The sequence below is a fragment of the Cetorhinus maximus genome, unplaced genomic scaffold (assembly GCF_964194155.1).
Source record: "Cetorhinus maximus unplaced genomic scaffold, sCetMax3.hap1.1 HAP1_SCAFFOLD_2092, whole genome shotgun sequence".
In the NCBI taxonomy this organism is placed as follows: Eukaryota; Metazoa; Chordata; class Chondrichthyes; order Lamniformes; family Cetorhinidae; genus Cetorhinus; species Cetorhinus maximus.
The window spans coordinates 1-18,477 of NW_027598032.1; the positions used below are offsets into that span (position 1 = coordinate 1).

Genomic DNA, 18,477 nt, shown 5'->3' on the forward strand with positions numbered 1-18,477 from the left:
TCCAAACCTCCTCCTCCCTCCAAACCTCCTCCTCCCTCACTCCATCCAAACCTCCTCCTCCCTCCTCACTCCGTCCAAACCTCCTCCCTCCCTCACTCCATCCAAACCTCCTCACTCCCTCCTCACTCCGTCCAAACCGCCTCCTTCCTCAATCCGTCCAAACCTCCTCCCTCCTCACTCCATCCAAACCTCCACCCTCCTCACTCCATCCAAACCTCCTCCTTCCTCACTCCATCCAAACCTCCTCACTCCCTCCTCACTCCGTCCAAACCGCCTCCTTCCTCAATCCGTCCAAACCTCCTCCCTCCTCACTCCATCCAAACCTCCACCCTCCTCACTCCATCCAAACCTCCTCCTTCCTCACTCCATCCAAACCTCCTCCCTCCTCACTCCATCCAAACCTCCTCCCTCCTCACTCCATCCAAACCTTCTCCCTCCTCACTCCATCCAAAACCTCCACCCTCCTCACTCCATCCAAACCTCCTCCTCCCTCACTCCATCCAAACCGCCTCCTCCCTCACTCCATCCAAACCGCCTCCTCCCTCACTCCATCCAAACCTCCTCCTTCCTCACTCCATCCAAACCGCCTCCTCCCTCACTCCATCCAAACCTCCTCCTTCCTCACTCCATCCAAACCTCCTCCCTCCTCACTCCCTCCAAACCACCTCCTTCCTCACTCCATCCAAACCTCCTCCCTCCTCACTCCATCCAAACCTCCTTCCTCACTCCATCCAAACCCAGGCCGATTCGGCTGGCGGCTGGCGGAATAGTGTCAAGCTATCTGCCGGCTGCTGTAAGTGCAGTCTATCTTCGGCATACCCCCCACCAACCGCTCCTCCCTCACCTCCAACCGCCTCCTCCTCACTCCACCCCCCTCCACCCTACTCCTCCCCGCCTCCCCCACCAAACCCCCTCCCACACTCCATCCAAACCGCCTCCCTCCTCAAACCTCCTCCTTCCTCACTCCATCCAAACCTCCTCACTCCATCCAAACCTCCTCCCTCCATCCAAACCTCCTCCTTCCTCACTCCATCCAAACCTCCTCCTTCCTCACTCCATCCAAACCGCCTCCTCCCTCACTCCATCCAAACCTCCTCCTTCCTCACTCCATCCAAACCGCCTCCTTCCTCACTCCATCCAAACCTCCTCCTCCCTCCTCACTCCATCCAAACCACCTCGATCCAAACCGCCTCCCTCCTCACTCCATCAAAACCTCCTCCTTCCTCACTCCATCCAAACCGCCTCCCTCCTCACTCCATCCAAACCTCCTCCCTCTTCACTCCATCCAAACCTCCTCCTACCTCACTCCATCCAAACCTCCTCCTACCTCACTCCATCCAAACCGCCTCCTTCCTCACTCCATCCAAACCTCCTCCTCCTCACTCCATCCAAACCTCCTCTTTCCTCACTCCATCCAAACCTCCTCACTCCATCCAAACCTCCCCCTTCCTCACTCCATCCAAACCTCCTCCCTCCTCACTCCATCCAAACCTCCTCCCTCCTCACTCCATCCAAACCTCCTCCTTCCTCACTCCATCCAAACCTCCTCCCTCCTCACTCCATCCAAACCTCCTCCTTCCTCACTCCATCCAAACCTCCTCCTTCCTCACTCCATCCAAACCGCCACCTTCCTCACTCCATCAAAACCTCCTCCCTCCTCCTCACTCCATCAAAACCTCCTCCTCCCTCACTCCATCCAAACCGCCTCCCTCCTCACTCCCTCCAAAACTCCTCCCTCCTCACTCCATCCAAATCTCCTCCCTCCTGACTCCATCCAAACCTCCTCCTTCCTCACTCCGTCCAAACCTCCTCCTTCCTCACTCCAGCCAAACCGCCTCCTCCCTCACTCCATCCAAACCGCCTCCTCTCTCACTCCATCCAAACCGCCTCCCTCACTCCATCCAAAACTCCTCCCTCCCTCACTCCATCCAAACCGCCTCCTCCCTCACTCCATCCAAACCTCCACCCTCCTCACTCCATCCAAACCGCCTCCTCCCTCACTCCATCCAAACCGCCTCCTTCCTCACTCCCTCCAAACCTCCTCCTTCCTCACTCCATCCAAACCTCCTCCTCCCTCACTCCCACCAAACCGCCTCCTCCCTCCTCACTCCATCCAAACCTCCTCCTCCCTCACTCCCTCAAAACCGCCTCCTCCCTCCTCACTCCATCCAAACCACCTCCTTCCTCACTCCATCCAAACCGCCTCCTTCCTCACTCCACCCAAACCTCCACCCTCCTCACTCCATCCCTCCTCCCTGACTCCATCCAAACCACCTCCTCCCTCACTCCCTCCAAACCACCTCCTCCCTCCTCACTCCATCCAAACCGCCTCCTTCCTCACTCCATCCAAACCGCCTCCTTCCTCACTCCATCCAAACCGCCTCCTTCCTCACTCCATCCCTCCTCCCTGACTCCATCCAAACCACCTCCTCCCTCACTCCATCCAAACTTCCTCCTTCCTCACTCAATCCAAACCTCCTCCTTCCTCAGTCCATCCAAACCTCCTCCCTCCATCCAAACCTCCTCCTTCCTCACTCCATCCAAACCTCCTCCTTGCTCACTCCATCCAAACCTCCTCCTTGCTCACTCCATCCAAACCTGCTCACTCCATCCAAACCTCCTCACTCCATCCAAACCTCCTCCTTCCTCCCTCCATCCAAACCTCCTCACTCCATCCAAACCTCCTCCTCCCTCCCTCCATCCAAACCTCCTCCTTCCTCACTCCATCCAAACCTCCTCCTCCCTCCTCACTCTATCCAAACCTCCTCCCTCCTCACTCCTTCCAAACCTCCTCCCTCCTCACTCCATCCAAACCTCCTCCCTCCTCACTCCTTCCAAACCTCCTCCTCCCTCACTCCTTCCAAACCTCCTCCTCCCTCACTCCTTCCAAACCTCCTTCCTCACTCCATCCAAACCGCCTCCTTCCTCACTCTATCCAAACCTCCTCCTTGCTCACTCCATCCAAACCTCCTCCTCCCTCCTCACTCCATCCAAACCTCCTCCTTCCTCACTCCATCCAAACCTCCTCCTTCCTCACTCCATCCAAACCTCCTCCTCCCTCCTCACTCCATCCAAACCTCCTCCCTCCTCACTCCATCCAAACCTCCTCCCTCCTCACTCCATCCATCCAAACCTCCTCCCTCCTCACTCCATCCAAACCTCCTCCTCCCTCCTCACTCCATCCAAACCTCCTCCCTCCTCACTCCATCAAATCACCGTCTTCGCCATTCGATCAAGTCACTGCTTCCTCAGATCAATAATACGGCTCCCTCTCTGCGTCTCTCCCATTTCCCTCCAAAACACAACCCCCAACCTTCCAACCAACCAGCCCCTCCCCACTGTCTCCCCCCAAAACTCGCTCCACTTCACCCGTCTCCCCCACCACATCCCTCCAGCATCTCACCATCATCCTTCTCCTCATCCCCATTTCTCTTGCCCCTCTTCCCCATCTCAAAACCCTCCATCTCTCTCGCTCCCTCCCTTGCTGACTCTCTGTTCCTCTCCGTATCTTCTCCCTCCCATGTCCCCACCCACCAACTTTCTCTTTCCTCCTTGTTGTTTTCGCCCTCTGTTCCCTCTCCTCTACCCAGCCCTCTTCTCTGCCCTGATATTGTGCAGTTTGGCTGTTTATTGTTCCCCAATTTCCTGCCCTCACTGAGCAGAAAATCCAAAGCTGACCTGAGGGAAGTTTCCTCCAGGTTGACTCCAGCCCCTCGATCCCAGTCCTGTCCCATGGACTGGGACCAATCCGGGAACATGGAGGGAGTATAATGCTGCCTCAATCAGGATCTGAAACCCTCTCCGCCCGCACCCCCCGGGCCCAGCAGTGGGCTGCCCACACCCAGCCGCATATCAAGACCAGTCACTCAGCCATTTGGGGGAGAATTCCCACATAAACTGGATCCCAGAGTCAGGAGCTGGACCCATACCTGCCATTCGTCCAATCAGTCCGGAGGTCTTCACAACGTCACCAGCCTCCATGTTCTCTGTGGCAATGATCCATCGCTTCCGGCTCCCACCAGCCAGCAGGGCGATATCAGCAGACCTGTCCGACAAAAGCCACTGTTATAACCGGCGCCACACTAAGGCAGGTTAGTCTCCTCACACAACATTGTTATCAGCACAACTGATGTTAATTCTTTCCCAGAGGGAAACTTGGGCTCATGGGCCAAACCCGTTTTTTTTGTATTCGGACGTACCGATCTCAGCAAAGAGACCGAGCCAGACTGTCCCTGTCCCCGGGATATAACAACCCAGACCGAGCCAGACTGTCCCTGTCCCCGGGATATAATATCCCAGACCGAGCCAGACTGTCCCTGTTCCCGGGATATAATATCCCAGACCGAGCCAGACTGTCCCTGTCCCCGGGATATAATATCCCAAACCGAGCCAGACTGTCCCTGTCCCCGGGATATAATATCCCAGACCGAGCCTGTCTGTCCCCGGGATATAATATCCCAGACCGAGCCAGACTGTCCCTGTCCCCGGGATATAATATCCCAGACCGAGCCAGACTGTCCCTGTCCCCGGGATATAATAACCCAGACCGAGCCAGACTGTCTCTGTCCCCGGGATATAATATCCCAGACCGAGCCAGACTGTCTCTGTCCCCGGGATATAATATCCCAGACCGAGCCAGACTGTGTCTGTCCCCGGGATATAATATCCCAGACCGAGCCAGACTGTCCCTGTCCCCGGGGTATAATATCCCAGACCGAGCCAGACTGTCTCTGTCCCCGGGACATAATATCCCAGACCGAGCCAGACTGTCCCTGTCCCCGGGATATAATATCCCAGACCGAGCCAGACTGTCCCTGTCCCCGGGATATAATATCCCAGACCGAGCCAGACTGTCCCTGTCCCCGGGATATAATACGCCAGACCGAGCCAGACTGTCCCTGTCCCCGGGATATAATATCCCAGACCGAGCCAGACTGTCCCCGGGATATAATATCCCAGACCGAGCCAGACTGTCCCTGTCCCCGGGATATAATATCCCAGACCGAGCCAGACTGTCCCTGTCCCCGGGATATAATATCCCAGACCGAGCCAGACTGTCCCTGTCCCCGGGATATAATATCCCAGACCGAGCCAGACTGTCCCTGTCCCCGGGATATAATATCCCAGACCGAGCCAGACTGTCCCTGTCCCCGGGATATAATATCCCAGACCGAGCCAGACTGTCCCTGTCCCCGGGATATAATATCCCAGACCGAGCCAGACTGTCCCTGTCCCCGGGGTATAATATCCCAGACCGAGCCAGACTGTCTCTGTTCCCGGGATATAATATCCCAGACCGAGCCAGACTGTCCCTGTCCCCGGGATATAATATCCCAGACCGAGCCAGACTGTCCCTGTCCCCGGGATATAATATCCCAGACCGAGCCAGACTGTCCCTGTCCCCGGGGTATAATATCCCAGACCGAGCCAGACTGTGTCTGTTCCCGGGATATAATATCCCAGACCGAGCCAGATTGTCCCTGTCCCCGGGATATAATATCCCAGAACGAGCCAGACTGTCCCTGTCCCCGGGATATAATATCCCAGACCGAGCCAGACTGTCCCTGTCCCCGGGATATAATATCCCAGACCGAGCCAGACTGTCTCTGTTCCCGGGATATAATATCCCAGACCGAGCCAGACTGTCCCTGTCCCCGGGATATAATATCCCAGACCGAGCCAGACTGTCCCTGTCCCCGGGATATAATATCCCAGACCGAGCCAGACTGTCTCTGTTCCCGGGATATAATATCCCAGACCGAGCCAGACTGTGTCTGTCCCCGGGGTATAATATCCCAGACCGAGCCAGACTGTCCCTGTCCCCGGGATATAATATCCCAGACCGAGCCAGACTGTCCCTGTCCCCGGGATATAATATCCCAGACCGAGCCAGACTGTCCCTGTTCCCGGGATATAATATCCCAGACCGAGCCAGACTGTCCCTGTCCCCGGGATATAATATCCCAGACCGAGCCAGACTGTCCCTGTCCCCGGGATATAATATCCCAGACCGAGCCAGACTGTCTCTGTCCCCGGGATATAATATCCCAGACCGAGCCAGACTGTCCCTGTTCCCAGGATATAATATCCCAGACCGAGCCAGACTGTCTCTGTCCCCGGGATATAATAACCCAGACCGAGCCAGACTGTCCCTGTCCCCGGGATATAATAACCCAGACCGAGCCAGACTGTCCCTGTCCCCGGGATATAATATCCCAGACCGAGCCAGACTGTCCCTGTCCCCGGGATATAATATCCCAGACCGAGCCAGACTGTCCCTGTCCCCGGGATATAATATCCCAGACCGAGCCAGACTGTCTCTGTCCCCGGGATATAATATCCCAGACCGAGCCAGACTGTCCCTGTCCCCGGGATATAATATCCCAGACCGAGCCAGACTGTCTCTGTCCCCGGGATATAATATCCCAGACCGAGCCAGACTGTCCCTGTCCCCGGGATATAATATCCCAGACCGAGCCAGACTGTCCCTGTCCCCGGGGTATAATATCCCAGACCGAGCCAGACTGTCTCTGTCCCCGGGATATAATATCCCAGACCGAGCCAGACTGTCCCTGTCCCCGGGGTATAATATCCCAGACCGAGCCAGACTGTCCCTGTCCCCGGGATATAATATCCCAGACCGAGCCAGACTGTCCCTGTCCCCGGGGTATAATATCCCAGACCGAGCCAGACTGTCTCTGTCCCCGGGACATAATATCCCAGACCGAGCCAGACTGTCCCTGTCCCCTGGATATAATATCCCAGACCGAGCCAGACTGTCCCTATCCCCGGGATATAATATCCCAGACCGAGCCAGACTGTCTCTGTCCCCGGGATATAATACCCCAGACCGAGCCAGACTGTCCCTGTTCCCGGGATATAATATCCCAGACCGAGCCAGACTGTCCCCGGGATATAATATCCCAGACCGAGCCAGACTGTCCCTGTTCCCGGGATATAATATCCCAGACCGAGCCAGACTGTCCCTGTCCCCGGGATATAATATCCCAGACCGAGCCAGACTGTCCCTGTCCCCGGGATATAATATCCCAGACCGAGCCAGACTGTCCCTGTCCCCGGGATATAATATCCCAGACCGAGCCAGACTGTCCCTGTCCCCGGGATATAATATCCCAGACCGAGCCAGACTGTCCCTGTCCCCGGGATATAATATCCCAGACCGAGCCAGACTGTCTCTGTTCCCGGGATATAATATCTCAGACAGAGCCAGACTGTCCCTGTCCCCAGGATATAATATCCCAGACCGAGCCAGACTGTCCCTGTCCCCGGGATATAATATCCCAGACCGAGCCAGACTGTCCCTGTCCCCGGGATATAATATCCCAGACCGAGCCAGACTGTCCCTGTCCCCGGGATATAATATCCCAGACCGAGCCAGACTGTCCCTGTCCGCAGGATATAATATCCCAGACCGAGCCAGATTGTCCCTGTCCCCGGGATATAATAACCCAGACCGAGCCAGACTGTCCCTGTCCCCGGGATATAATATCCCAGACCGAGCCAGACTGTCCCTGTCCCCGGGATATAATATCCCAGACCGAGCCAGACTGTCCCTGTCCCCGGGATATAATATCCCAGACCGAGCCAGACTGTCTCTGTTCCCGGGATATAATACCCCAGACCGAGCCAGACTGTGTCTGTTCCCGGGATATAATACCCCAGACCGAGCCAGACTGTCCCTGTCCCCGGGATATAATATCCCAGACCGAGCCTGTCTGTCCCCGGGATATAATACCCCAGACCGAGCCAGACTGTCCCTGTCCCCGGGATATAATATCCCAGACCGAGCCAGACTGTCCCCGGGATATAATATCCCAGACCGAGCCAGACTGTCCCTGTCCCTGGGATATAATATCCCAGACCGAGCCAGACTGTCTCTGTCCCCGGGATATAATATCCCAGACCGAGCCAGACTGTCTCTGTCCCCGGGATATAATACCCCAGACCGAGCCAGACTGTCCCTGTCCGCAGGATATAATATCCCAGACCGAGCCAGATTGTCCCTGTCCCCGGGATATAATAACCCAGACCGAGCCAGACTGTCCCTGTCCCCGGGATATAATATCCCAGACCGAGCCAGACTGTCCCTGTCCCCGGGATATAATATCCCAGACCGAGCCAGACTGTCCCCGGGATATAATATCCCAGACCGAGCCAGACTGTCCCTGTCCCCGGGATATAATATCCCAGACCGAGCCAGACTGTCCCCGGGATATAATATCCCAGACTGAGCCAGACTGTCCCTGTCCCCGGGATATAATATCCCAGACCGAGCCAGGCAGTCCCCGTCCCATCAGGAATAGCTACCACACACTCTGGGCAGGAGCTCCCACACACTCTGGGCAGGAGCTCCCAGCTCCATGATGCCACCCCCTCTGCCCAGTCTGCATACACGTATTTACTGATTGGTCTCTAACCTGCATGGGTCATAGCGGATCTGAACCACCTTCTCCTCAAACGGCTCTCCTTCCTTTCCTGGCTCATACCGTAGGCGTTGGAAGTCAATCATGCGATATCTCTGCTTGTGACCCCCTCCAATCCCGTCAACTTTGATTTTCCCTGCAGTTAACATGAAGAGAAAGTGGGATAAATCCACATGGGAATACTGCCTGCCAGAGAATAGCTCGCATTTCAATGCAACAGGAGCCCCAATCCCAACCTGACCAAAACCTCACCAAAAGCATCCAACAGTCACTGGCAAACACCAGGACACCCAGGAGTCTGGGACACCCCGTGTGCTCACCCACAACCCTCTACATCCACCAACACCCCCACCCCATTCCCCCATGCAGCCCCTCCGACAGTGCAGTACTCCCTCAGTACTGACCCTCTGACAGTGCAGCACTCCCTCAGTACTGACCCTCTGACAGTGCAGCGCTCCCTCAGTACTGACCCTCTGACAGTGCAGCACTCCCTCAGTACTGACCCTCTGACAGTGCAGCACTCCCTCAGTACTGACCCTCTGACAATGCAGCACTCCCTCACTACTGACCCTCTGACAGTGCAGCACTCCCTCAGTACTGACCCTCCGACAGTGCAGCACTCCCTCAGTACTGACCCTCTGACAGTGCAGCACTCCCTCAGTACTGACCCTCTGACAGTGCAGCACTCCCTCAGTACTGACCCTCTGACAGTGCTGCACTCCCTCAGTACTGACCCTCTGACAGTGCAGCACTCCCTCAGTACTGACCCTCCGACAGCGCAGCACTCCCTCAGTACTGACCCTCCGACAGTGCAGCACTCCCTCAGTACTGACCCTCTGACAGTGCAGCACTCCCTCAGCACTGACCCTCTGACAGTGCAGCACTCCCTCAGTACTGACCCTCTGACAGTGCAGCACTCCCTCAGTACTGACCCTCTGACAGTGCAGCACTCCCTCAGTACTGACCCTCTGACAGTGCAGCACTCCCTCAGCACTGACCCTCTGACAGTGCAGCACTCCCTCAGCACTGACCCTCTGACAGTGCAGCACTCCCTCAGTACTGACCCTCTGACAGTGCAGCACTCCCTCAGTACTGACCCTCTGACAGTGCAGCACTCCCTCAGTACTGACCCTCTGACAGTGCAGCACTCCCTCAGTACTGAACCTCTGACAGTGCAGCACTCCCTCAGTACTGACCCTCTGACAGTGCAGCACTCCCTCAGTACTGACCCTCTGACAGTGCAGCACTCCCTCAGTACTGACCCTCTGACAGTGCAGCGTTCCCTCAGTACTGACCCTCTGACAGTGCAGCGTTCCCTCAGTACTGACCCTCTGACAGTGCAGCACTCCCTCAGCACTGACCCTCTGACAGTGCAGCGTTCCCTCAGTACTGACCCTCTGACAGTGCAGCACCCCCTCAGCACATCCACATCGATTGTGCTGGGCCATTTGAAGGAACAATGTTCATGGTGGTTGTGGGCACTGGTTCCACATGGCCAGAGGTTTCGGTGATGCCCTGTACTGCTGCTGAGAGCACAATTCAGAGGCTAAGAGAAATGTTCAGTTGTTACGGGTTACCAGAACAACTTGTGATTGACAATGAACCTCAGTGTGTCTGGCAGGAGTGTGAGAGAGAAGTAACGGAATTCACCACATCACCTCAGCACCATCTGTACCACCCACACAGCCACCAATGGGTTAGCAGAGATTTGTTGGAACCACGAAAGACACTTTAAGCTCAGAACAAGGACATTCCTCAATTCAAAAGCTTCTGGACACAGGAGAGAGGAGTCCGGCCGACACCCACACCGCGAGAGGGGAGTCCGGCCATCACCCACGCCGGGAGAGGGGAGTCCGGCCATCAGAAAACGCCGGGAGAGGGGAGTCCGGCCGACACCCACGCCGGGAGAGGGGAGTCCGGCCGACACCCACACCGGGAGAGGGGAGTCCGGCCATCACCCACGCCGGGAGAGGGGAGTCCGGCCATCAGAAAACGCCGGGAGAGGGGAGTCCGGCCGACACCCACACCGGGAGAGGGGAGTCCGGCCGACACCCACACCGGGAGAGGGGAGTCCGGCCGACACCCACACCGGGAGAGGGGAGTCCGGCCGTCACCCACACCGGGAGAGGGGAGTCCGGCCGTAACCCACGCCGGGAAAGGGGAGTCCGGCCGTCACCCACGCCGGGAAAGGGGAGTCCGGCCATCACCCACGCCGGGAGAGGGGAGTCCGGCCGTAACCCACACCGGTAAAGGGGAGTCCGGCCGTCACCCACGCCGGGAGAGGGGAGTCCGGCCATCACCCACGCCGGGAGAGGGGAGTCCGGCCGTCACCCACACCGGGAGAGGGGAGTCCGGCCGTAACCCACGCCGGGAAAGGGGAGTCCGGCCGTCACCCACGCCGGGAAAGGGGAGTCCGGCCATCACCCACGCCGGGAGAGGGGAGTCCGGCCGTAACCCACACCGGTAAAGGGAAGTCCGGCCGTCACCCACGCCGGGAGAGAGTAGTTCTCCTGAGCGTCTGAATTACAGTTCCGGTGAACCCATGTAGTTTGGGACAGGATAATCCCCAGGGTTCAGCCGCGAATAGAGGCAGTTACTGAGTGTCTGACTGACCCGTGTAGTGTTGGGGTGGCCGGAGGGTCTGACTGACCCGTGTGGTGTTGGGGTGGCCGGAGGGTCTGACCGACCCGTGTGGTGTTGGGGTGGCCGGAGGGTCTGACCGACCCGTGTGGTGTTGGGGTGGCCGGAGGGTCTGACCGACCCGTGTGGTGTTGGGGTGGCCGGAGGGTCTGACCGACCCGTGTGGTGTTGGGGTGGCCGGAGGGTCTGACCTACCCGTGTGGTGTTGGGGTGGCCGGAGGGTCTGACCGACCCGTGTGGTGTTGGGGTGGCCGGAGGGTCTGACCGACCCGTGTGGTGTTGGGGTGGCCGGAGGGTCTGACCGACCCGTGTGGTGTTGGGGTGGCCGGAGGGTCTGACCGACCCGTGTGGTGTTGGGGTGGCCGGAGGGTCTGACCGACCCGTGTGGTGTTGGGGTGGCCGGAGGGTCTGACCGACCCGTGTGGTGTTGGGGTGGCCGGAGGGTCTGACCGACCCGTGTGGTGTTGGGGTGGCCGGAGGGTCTGACCGACCCGTGTGGTGTTGGGGTGGCCGGAGGGTTTGACCGACCCGTGTGGTGTTGGGGTGGCCGGAGGGTCTGACTGACCCGTGTGGTGTTGGGGTGGCCGGAGGGTCTGACTGACTCGTGTGGTGTTGGGGTGGCCGGAGGGTTTGACTGACTCGTGTGGTGTTGGGGTGGCCGGAGGGTTTGACTGACCCCTGTGGTGTTGGGGTGGCCGGAGGGTCTGACTGACTCGTGTGGTGTTGGGGTGGCCGGAGGGTTTGACTGACCCCTGTGGTGTTGGGGTGGCCGGAGGGTCTGACTGACCCGTGTGGTGTTGGGGTGGCCGGAGGGTCTGACTGACCAGTGTGGTGTTGGGGTGGCCGGAGGGTCTGACTGACCCGTGTGGTGTTGGGGTGGCCGGAGGGTTTGACTGACCCGTGTGGTGTTGGTGTGGCCGGAGGGTTTGACTGACCCGTGTGGTGTTGGGGTGGCCGGAGGATCTGACCTACCTGTGTGGTATTGGGATGGACGGAGGTTTTGACTGACCTGTGTGGTGTTGGGGTGGCCGGAGGGTTTGACTGACTCGTGTGGTGTTGGGGTGGCCGGAGGGTTTGACTGACCCGTGTGGTGTTGGGGTGGCCGGAGGGTCTGACTGACCCGTGTGGTGTTGGGGTGGCCGGAGGGTCTGACTGACCTGTGTGGTGTTGGGGTGGCCGGAGGGTCTGACCTACCTGTGTGGTGTTGGGGTGGCCAGAGGGTCTGACTGACCTGTGTGGTGTTGGGGTGGCCAGAGGGTCTGACTGTCCCGTGTGGTGTTGGCGTGGCCAGAGGGTTTGACTGACCCATGTGGTGTTTTGGTGGCCGGAGGGTCTGACCTACCTGTGTGGTGTTGGGGTGGCCAAAAGGTTTGACTAATCCTTGTGGTGTTGGGGTGGCCGGAGGGTTTAAATGACCCGTTGGTGTTGGGGTGGCCGGAGGGTCTGACTGACCCGTATGGTGTTGGGGTGGCCGGAGGGTCTGACCTAGTTGTGTGGTGTTTAGGTGGCCGGAGGGTCTGACCTACCTGTGCGGTGTTGGGGTGGCCGGAGAGTTTAAATGACCCGTTGGTGTTGGGGTGGCCGGAGGGTTTGACTGACCCGTGTGGTGTTGGGGTGGCCGGAGGGTCTGACTAATCCTTGTGGTGTTGGGGTGGCCGGATGGTCTGACCTACCTGTGTGGTGTTGGTGTGGCCGGAGGGTTTGACCTACCTGTGTGGTGTTGGTGTGGCCGGAGGGTTTGACCTACCTGTGTGGTGTTGGGGTGGCCGGAGGGTCTGACTGACCCGTGTGGTGTTGGGGTGGCCGGAGGGTCTGACCTACCTGTGTGGTGTTGGTGTGGCCGGAGGGTTTGACCTACCTGTGTGGTGTTGGGGTGGCCGGAGGGTCTGACTGACCCGTGTGGTGTTGAGGTGGCCGGAGGGTCTGACTGACCCGTGTGGTGTTGGGGTGGCCGGAGGGTTTGAGTGTCCTGTGTCGTGTTGGGGTGGCCGGAGGGTCTGACCTACCTGTGTGGTATTGGGGTGGCCAGAGGGTTTGACTGACCCGTGTGGTGTTGGGGTGGCCGGAGGGTCTGACTGACCTGTGTGGTGTTGAGGTGGCCGGAGGGTCTGACCTACCTGTGTGATGTTGGGGTGGCCGGACGGTCTGACTGACCCGTGTGGTGTTGGGGTGGCCAGAGGGTCTGACTGACCCGTGTGGTGTTGGTGTGGCCGGAGGGTCTGACTGACCCATGTGGTGTTGGTGTGGCCGGAGGGTCTGACTGACCCGTGTGGTGTTGGGGTGGCCGGAGGGTCTGACTGACCCATGTGGTGTTGGTGTGGCCGGAGGGTCTGACTGACCCGTGTGGTGTTGGTGTGGCCGGAGGGTCTGACTGACCCATGTGGTGTTGGTGTGGCCGGAGGGTCTGACCGACTCGTGTGGCGTTGGGGTGGACGGTGGGTCTGATCTACCTATGTGGTGTTGGGGTGGCCGAAGGGTCTGACTGACCCATATGGTGTTGGGGTGGCCGGAGGGTCTGACCTACCCGTGTGGTGTTGGGGTGGCCGGAGGGTTTGAGTGTCCTGTGTCGTGTTGGGGTGGCCGGAGGGTCTGACCTACCTGTGTGGTATTGGGGTGGCCGGAGGGTCTGACCGACCCGTGTGGTGTTGGGGTGGCCGGAGGGTCTGACCTACCTGTGTGGTGTTGGGGTGGCCAGAGGGTTTGACTGACCCGTGTGGTGTTGGTGTGGCCGGAGGGTTTGACTGACCCATATGGTGTTGGGGTGGCCGGAGGGTTTGACCTACCTGTGTGGTGTTGGGGTGGCCGGAGGGTCTGACTGACCCGTGTGGTGTTGAGGTGGCCGGAGGGTCTGACTGACCCGTGTGGTGTTGGGGTGGCCGGAGGGTTTGAGTGTCCTGTGTCGTGTTGGGGTGGCCGGAGGGTCTGACCTACCTGTGTGGTATTGGGGTGGCCAGAGGGTTTGACTGACCCGTGTGGTGTTGGGGTGGCCGGAGGGTCTGACTGACCTGTGTGGTGTTGAGGTGGCCGGAGGGTCTGACCTACCTGTGTGATGTTGGGGTGGCCGGACGGTCTGACTGACCCGTGTGGTGTTGGGGTGGCCAGAGGGTCTGACTGACCCGTGTGGTGTTGGTGTGGCCGGAGGGTCTGACTGACCCATGTGGTGTTGGTGTGGCCGGAGGGTCTGACTGACCCGTGTGGTGTTGGGGTGGCCGGAGGGTCTGACTGACCCATGTGGTGTTGGTGTGGCCGGAGGGTCTGACTGACCCGTGTGGTGTTGGTGTGGCCGGAGGGTCTGACTGACCCATGTGGTGTTGGTGTGGCCGGAGGGTCTGACCGACTCGTGTGGCGTTGGGGTGGACGGTGGGTCTGATCTACCTATGTGGTGTTGGGGTGGCCGAAGGGTCTGACTGACCCATATGGTGTTGGGGTGGCCGGAGGGTCTGACCTACCCGTGTGGTGTTGGGGTGGCCGGAGGGTTTGAGTGTCCTGTGTCGTGTTGGGGTGGCCGGAGGGTCTGACCTACCTGTGTGGTATTGGGGTGGCCGGAGGGTCTGACCGACCCGTGTGGTGTTGGGGTGGCCGGAGGGTCTGACCTACCTGTGTGGTGTTGGGGTGGCCAGAGGGTTTGACTGACCCGTGTGGTGTTGGGGTGGCCGGAGGGTCTGACTGACCTGTGTGGTGTTGAGGTGGCCGGAGGGTCTGACCTACCTGTGTGATGTTGGGGTGGCCGGACGGCCTGACTGACCCGTGTGGTGTTGGGGTGGCCGGAGGGTCTGACTGACCCATGTGGTGTTGGTGTGGCCGGAGGGTCTGACCGACTCGTGTGGCGTTGGGGTGGACGGTGGGTCTGATCTACCTATGTGGTGTTGGGGTGGCCGGAGGGTCTGACTGACCCATATGGTGTTGGGGTGGCCGGAGGGTCTGACCTACCTGTGTGGTGTTGGGGTGGCCGGACGGTCTGACTGACCCGTGTGGTGTTGGGGTGGCCGGAGGGTCTGACTGACCCGTGTGGTGTTGGGGTGGCCGGAGGGTTTGACTGACCCATGTGGTGTTGGTGTGGCCGGAGGGTTTGACTGACCCGTGTGGTGTTGGGGTGGCCGGAGGGTCTGACTGACCCGTGTGGTGTTGGGGCGGCCGGAGGGTTTGACTGACCCGTGTGGTGTTGGGGTGGCCGGAGGGTTTGACTGACCCGTGTGGTGTTGGGGTGGCCGGAGGGTCTGACCTACCTGTGTGATCCCGGCCTCCAGTCTTCCTCATGCCAATAGGCCGCACTGTGTACTTGCTTCTGTCCAGCCAGTTCCGTTTGTTGTTGTCCAAGCTGATCGAGGTGTGGATCCCACACCATGGCTGCTGACCAGGGGTGAGGGAGGTGAAGGTGCCTTCCCGGATAGCCAGCGAGGAGAGGAGACAGGGGCGAATGCTGCCACTCACACCCTGAGGGATTAGCCAGCAGGATAGGCTCGGAGCTCGGGGAAATACAGTGAGGGCCGAAAAGCCACGAGCGAGGGCGGCAACTGCCATGGGCAGTGAGGAATGGGTGGGGTCAGGTTGATCCGATCTCCAATGGACCCTGAGCAAGAGAGTGAAGAGTAACAGTGAGAACAGAAAACCCTGTGACAGATACAGCAGCATCAAAGCAGCCATTCACACAGCTCCTATCAACACAACGTCCCAACGCAACGCCCCAACACAACGTCCCAACGCAACGCCCCAACACAACGTCCCAACGCAACGCCCCAACGCAACGCCCCAACACAACGTCCCAACGCAACGCCCCAACGCAACGCCCCAACACAACGTCCCAACGCAACGTCCCAAGGCAACGTCCCAAGGCAACGTCCAAACACAACGCCCCAACACAACGTCCCAACGCAACGCCCCAACGCAACGTCCCAACGCAACGTCCCAAGGCAACGTCCCAAGGCAACGCCCCAACACAACGCCCCAACGCAGCGTCCCAACGCAGCATCCCAACACGTCGCTACACAACGTCCCAACGCAACGCCCCAACACAACGCCCCAACGCAACGCCCCAACGCAACGCCCCAACGCAACGCCCCAACGCAGCGTCCCAACGCAGCATCCCAACACGTCGCTACACAACGTCCCAACGCAGCGTCCCAACGCAACGTCCCAACGCAACGCCCCAACGCAACGCCCCAACGCAACGCCCCAACGCAACGCCCCAACGCAGCGTCCCAACGCAACGTCGCTACGCAACGTCCCAACGCAACGCCCCAACGCAACGCCCCAACGCAACGCCCCAACGCAACGCCCCAACGCAGCGTCCCAACGCAGCATCCCAACACGTCGCTACACAACGTCCCAACGCAACGCCCCAACGCAGCATCCCAACACAACGTCGCTACACAACGTCCCAACGCAGCGTCCCAACGCAACGTCGCTACTCAACGTCCCAACGCAACGTCGCTACACAACGTCCCAACGCAACGTCGCTACTCAACGTCCCAACGCAACGTCGCTACTCAACGTCCCAACGCAACGCCCCAACGCAACGCCCCAACGCAACGCCCCAACGCAGCGTCCCAACGCAGCGTCCCAAACGCAGCGTCCCAAACGCAACGTCCCAACGCAACGTCCCAACGCAACGTCCCAACGCAACGTCCCAAGGCAACGTCCCAAGGCAACGTCCAAACGCAACGTCCCAAGGCAACGTCCCAAGGCAACGTCCAAACACAACGTCCCAAGGCACGTTCCAAACACAACGTCCCAAGGCAACGCCCCAAGGCAACGCCCCAACGCAACGTCCCAACGCAACGTCCCAACGCAACGTCCCAACGCAACGTCCCAACGCAACGTCCAAACACAACGTCCCAAGACAACGTCCAAACACAACGTCCCAAGACAACGTCCAAACGCAACGTCCCAAGGCAGCGTCCAAACACAACGTCCCAAGGCAACGTCCCAAGGCAACGTCCCAAGGCAACGTCCCAAGGCAACGTCCCAAGGCAACGTCCCAAGGCAACGTCCCAACGCAACGTCCCAAGGCAACGTCCCAAGGCAACGTCCCAAGGCAACGTCCCAAGGCAACGTCCCAAGGCAGCGTCCCAACGCAACGTCCCAAGGCAACGCCCCAAGGCAACGTCCCAAGGCAGCGTCCCAAGGCAACGTCCCAACGCAGCGTCCCAACGCAACGTCCCAAGGCAGTGTCCCAACACAACGTCCCAAGGCAACGTCCCAAGGCAACGTCCCAAGGCAACGCCCCAAGGCAACGCCCCAAGGCAACGCCCCAACGCAGCATCCCAACACGTCGCTACACAACGTCCCAACGCAACGCCCCAACGCAGCGTCCCAACACAACGTCGCTACACAACGTCCCAATGCAGCGTCCCAACGCAACGTCCCAATGCAACGTCGCTACATAACGTCCCAACGCAACGTCGCTACTCAACGTCCCAACGCAACGTCCCAAACGCAACGTCCCAATGCAACGTCCCAACGCAACGCCCCAACGCAGCGTCCCAACGCAACGTCCCAAGGCAACGTCCCAACGCAACGTCCAAACGCAACATCCCAAGGCAACGTCCAAACACAACGTCCCAAGGCACGTTCCAAACACAACGTCCCAAGGCAACGCCCCAACGCAACGTCCCAACGCAACGTCCCAACGCAACGTCCCAACGCAACGTCCCAACGCAACGTCCAAACACAACGTCCAAACACAACGTCCAAACACAACGTCCCAAGACAACGTCCAAACGCAACGTCCCATGGCAGCGTCCAAACACAACGTCCCAAGGCAACGTCCCAAGGCAACGTCCCAACACAACGTCCCAAGGCAACGTCCCAAGGCAACGTCCCAAGGCAACGTCCCAAGGCAGCGTCCCAACACAACGTCCCAAGGCAACGTCCCAACACAACGCCCCAAGGCAACGTCCCAACGCAGCGTCCCAAGGCAACGTCCCAACGCAGCGTCCCAACGCAACGTCCTAAGGCAGTGTCCCAACACAACGTCCCAAGGCAACGTCCCAAGGCAACGTCCCAAGGCAACGTCCCAAGGCAACGTCCCAAAGCAACGTCCCAACGCAACGTCCTAACGCAACGTCCAAACACAACGTCCAAACACACTGCATTTCAGGACCACAGTCACAGAGCACTGCGCCCTGTCCTTTCCCCATCCCCTCCCCTCCCCGTCCCATTCCTCCCCAACTCCTTTTTTTATTCATTTGTGGGATGTCGGTGTCATTTATTGGCCTCATTCAGAGGGTATTTCAGAGTCAGCCACATCGCTGTGGGTCTGGAATCACACGTAGACCAGACCAGACCAGACCAGGGAAGGACGACTAATGTCTGTTAGGGAAGGAAATCTCTGACCCAGATGGGTTTTTACAACACTGGGCAATGGTTTCATGGTCATCATCAGACTTTTAAT

The 18,477-nt window shown here is 59.2% G+C and overlaps 1 protein-coding gene across 1 annotated transcript; it reads right to left on the bottom strand.

Moving 5' to 3' along the window:
* Positions 1 to 3,923: 3,923 nt before the first annotated feature.
* mrpl2 (mitochondrial ribosomal protein L2) lies at positions 3,924 to 17,258 on the bottom strand (the record flags this gene model as incomplete). Its single annotated transcript, XM_078537240.1, has 3 exons — positions 15,311 to 17,258; positions 8,439 to 8,580; positions 3,924 to 4,045 (listed from the first exon to the last, which is right to left on the bottom strand). Coding segments are annotated over exons 1-3 (682 nt in total), but the record flags the coding sequence as incomplete, so codon positions are not given.
* Positions 17,259 to 18,477: the final 1,219 nt, after the last annotated feature.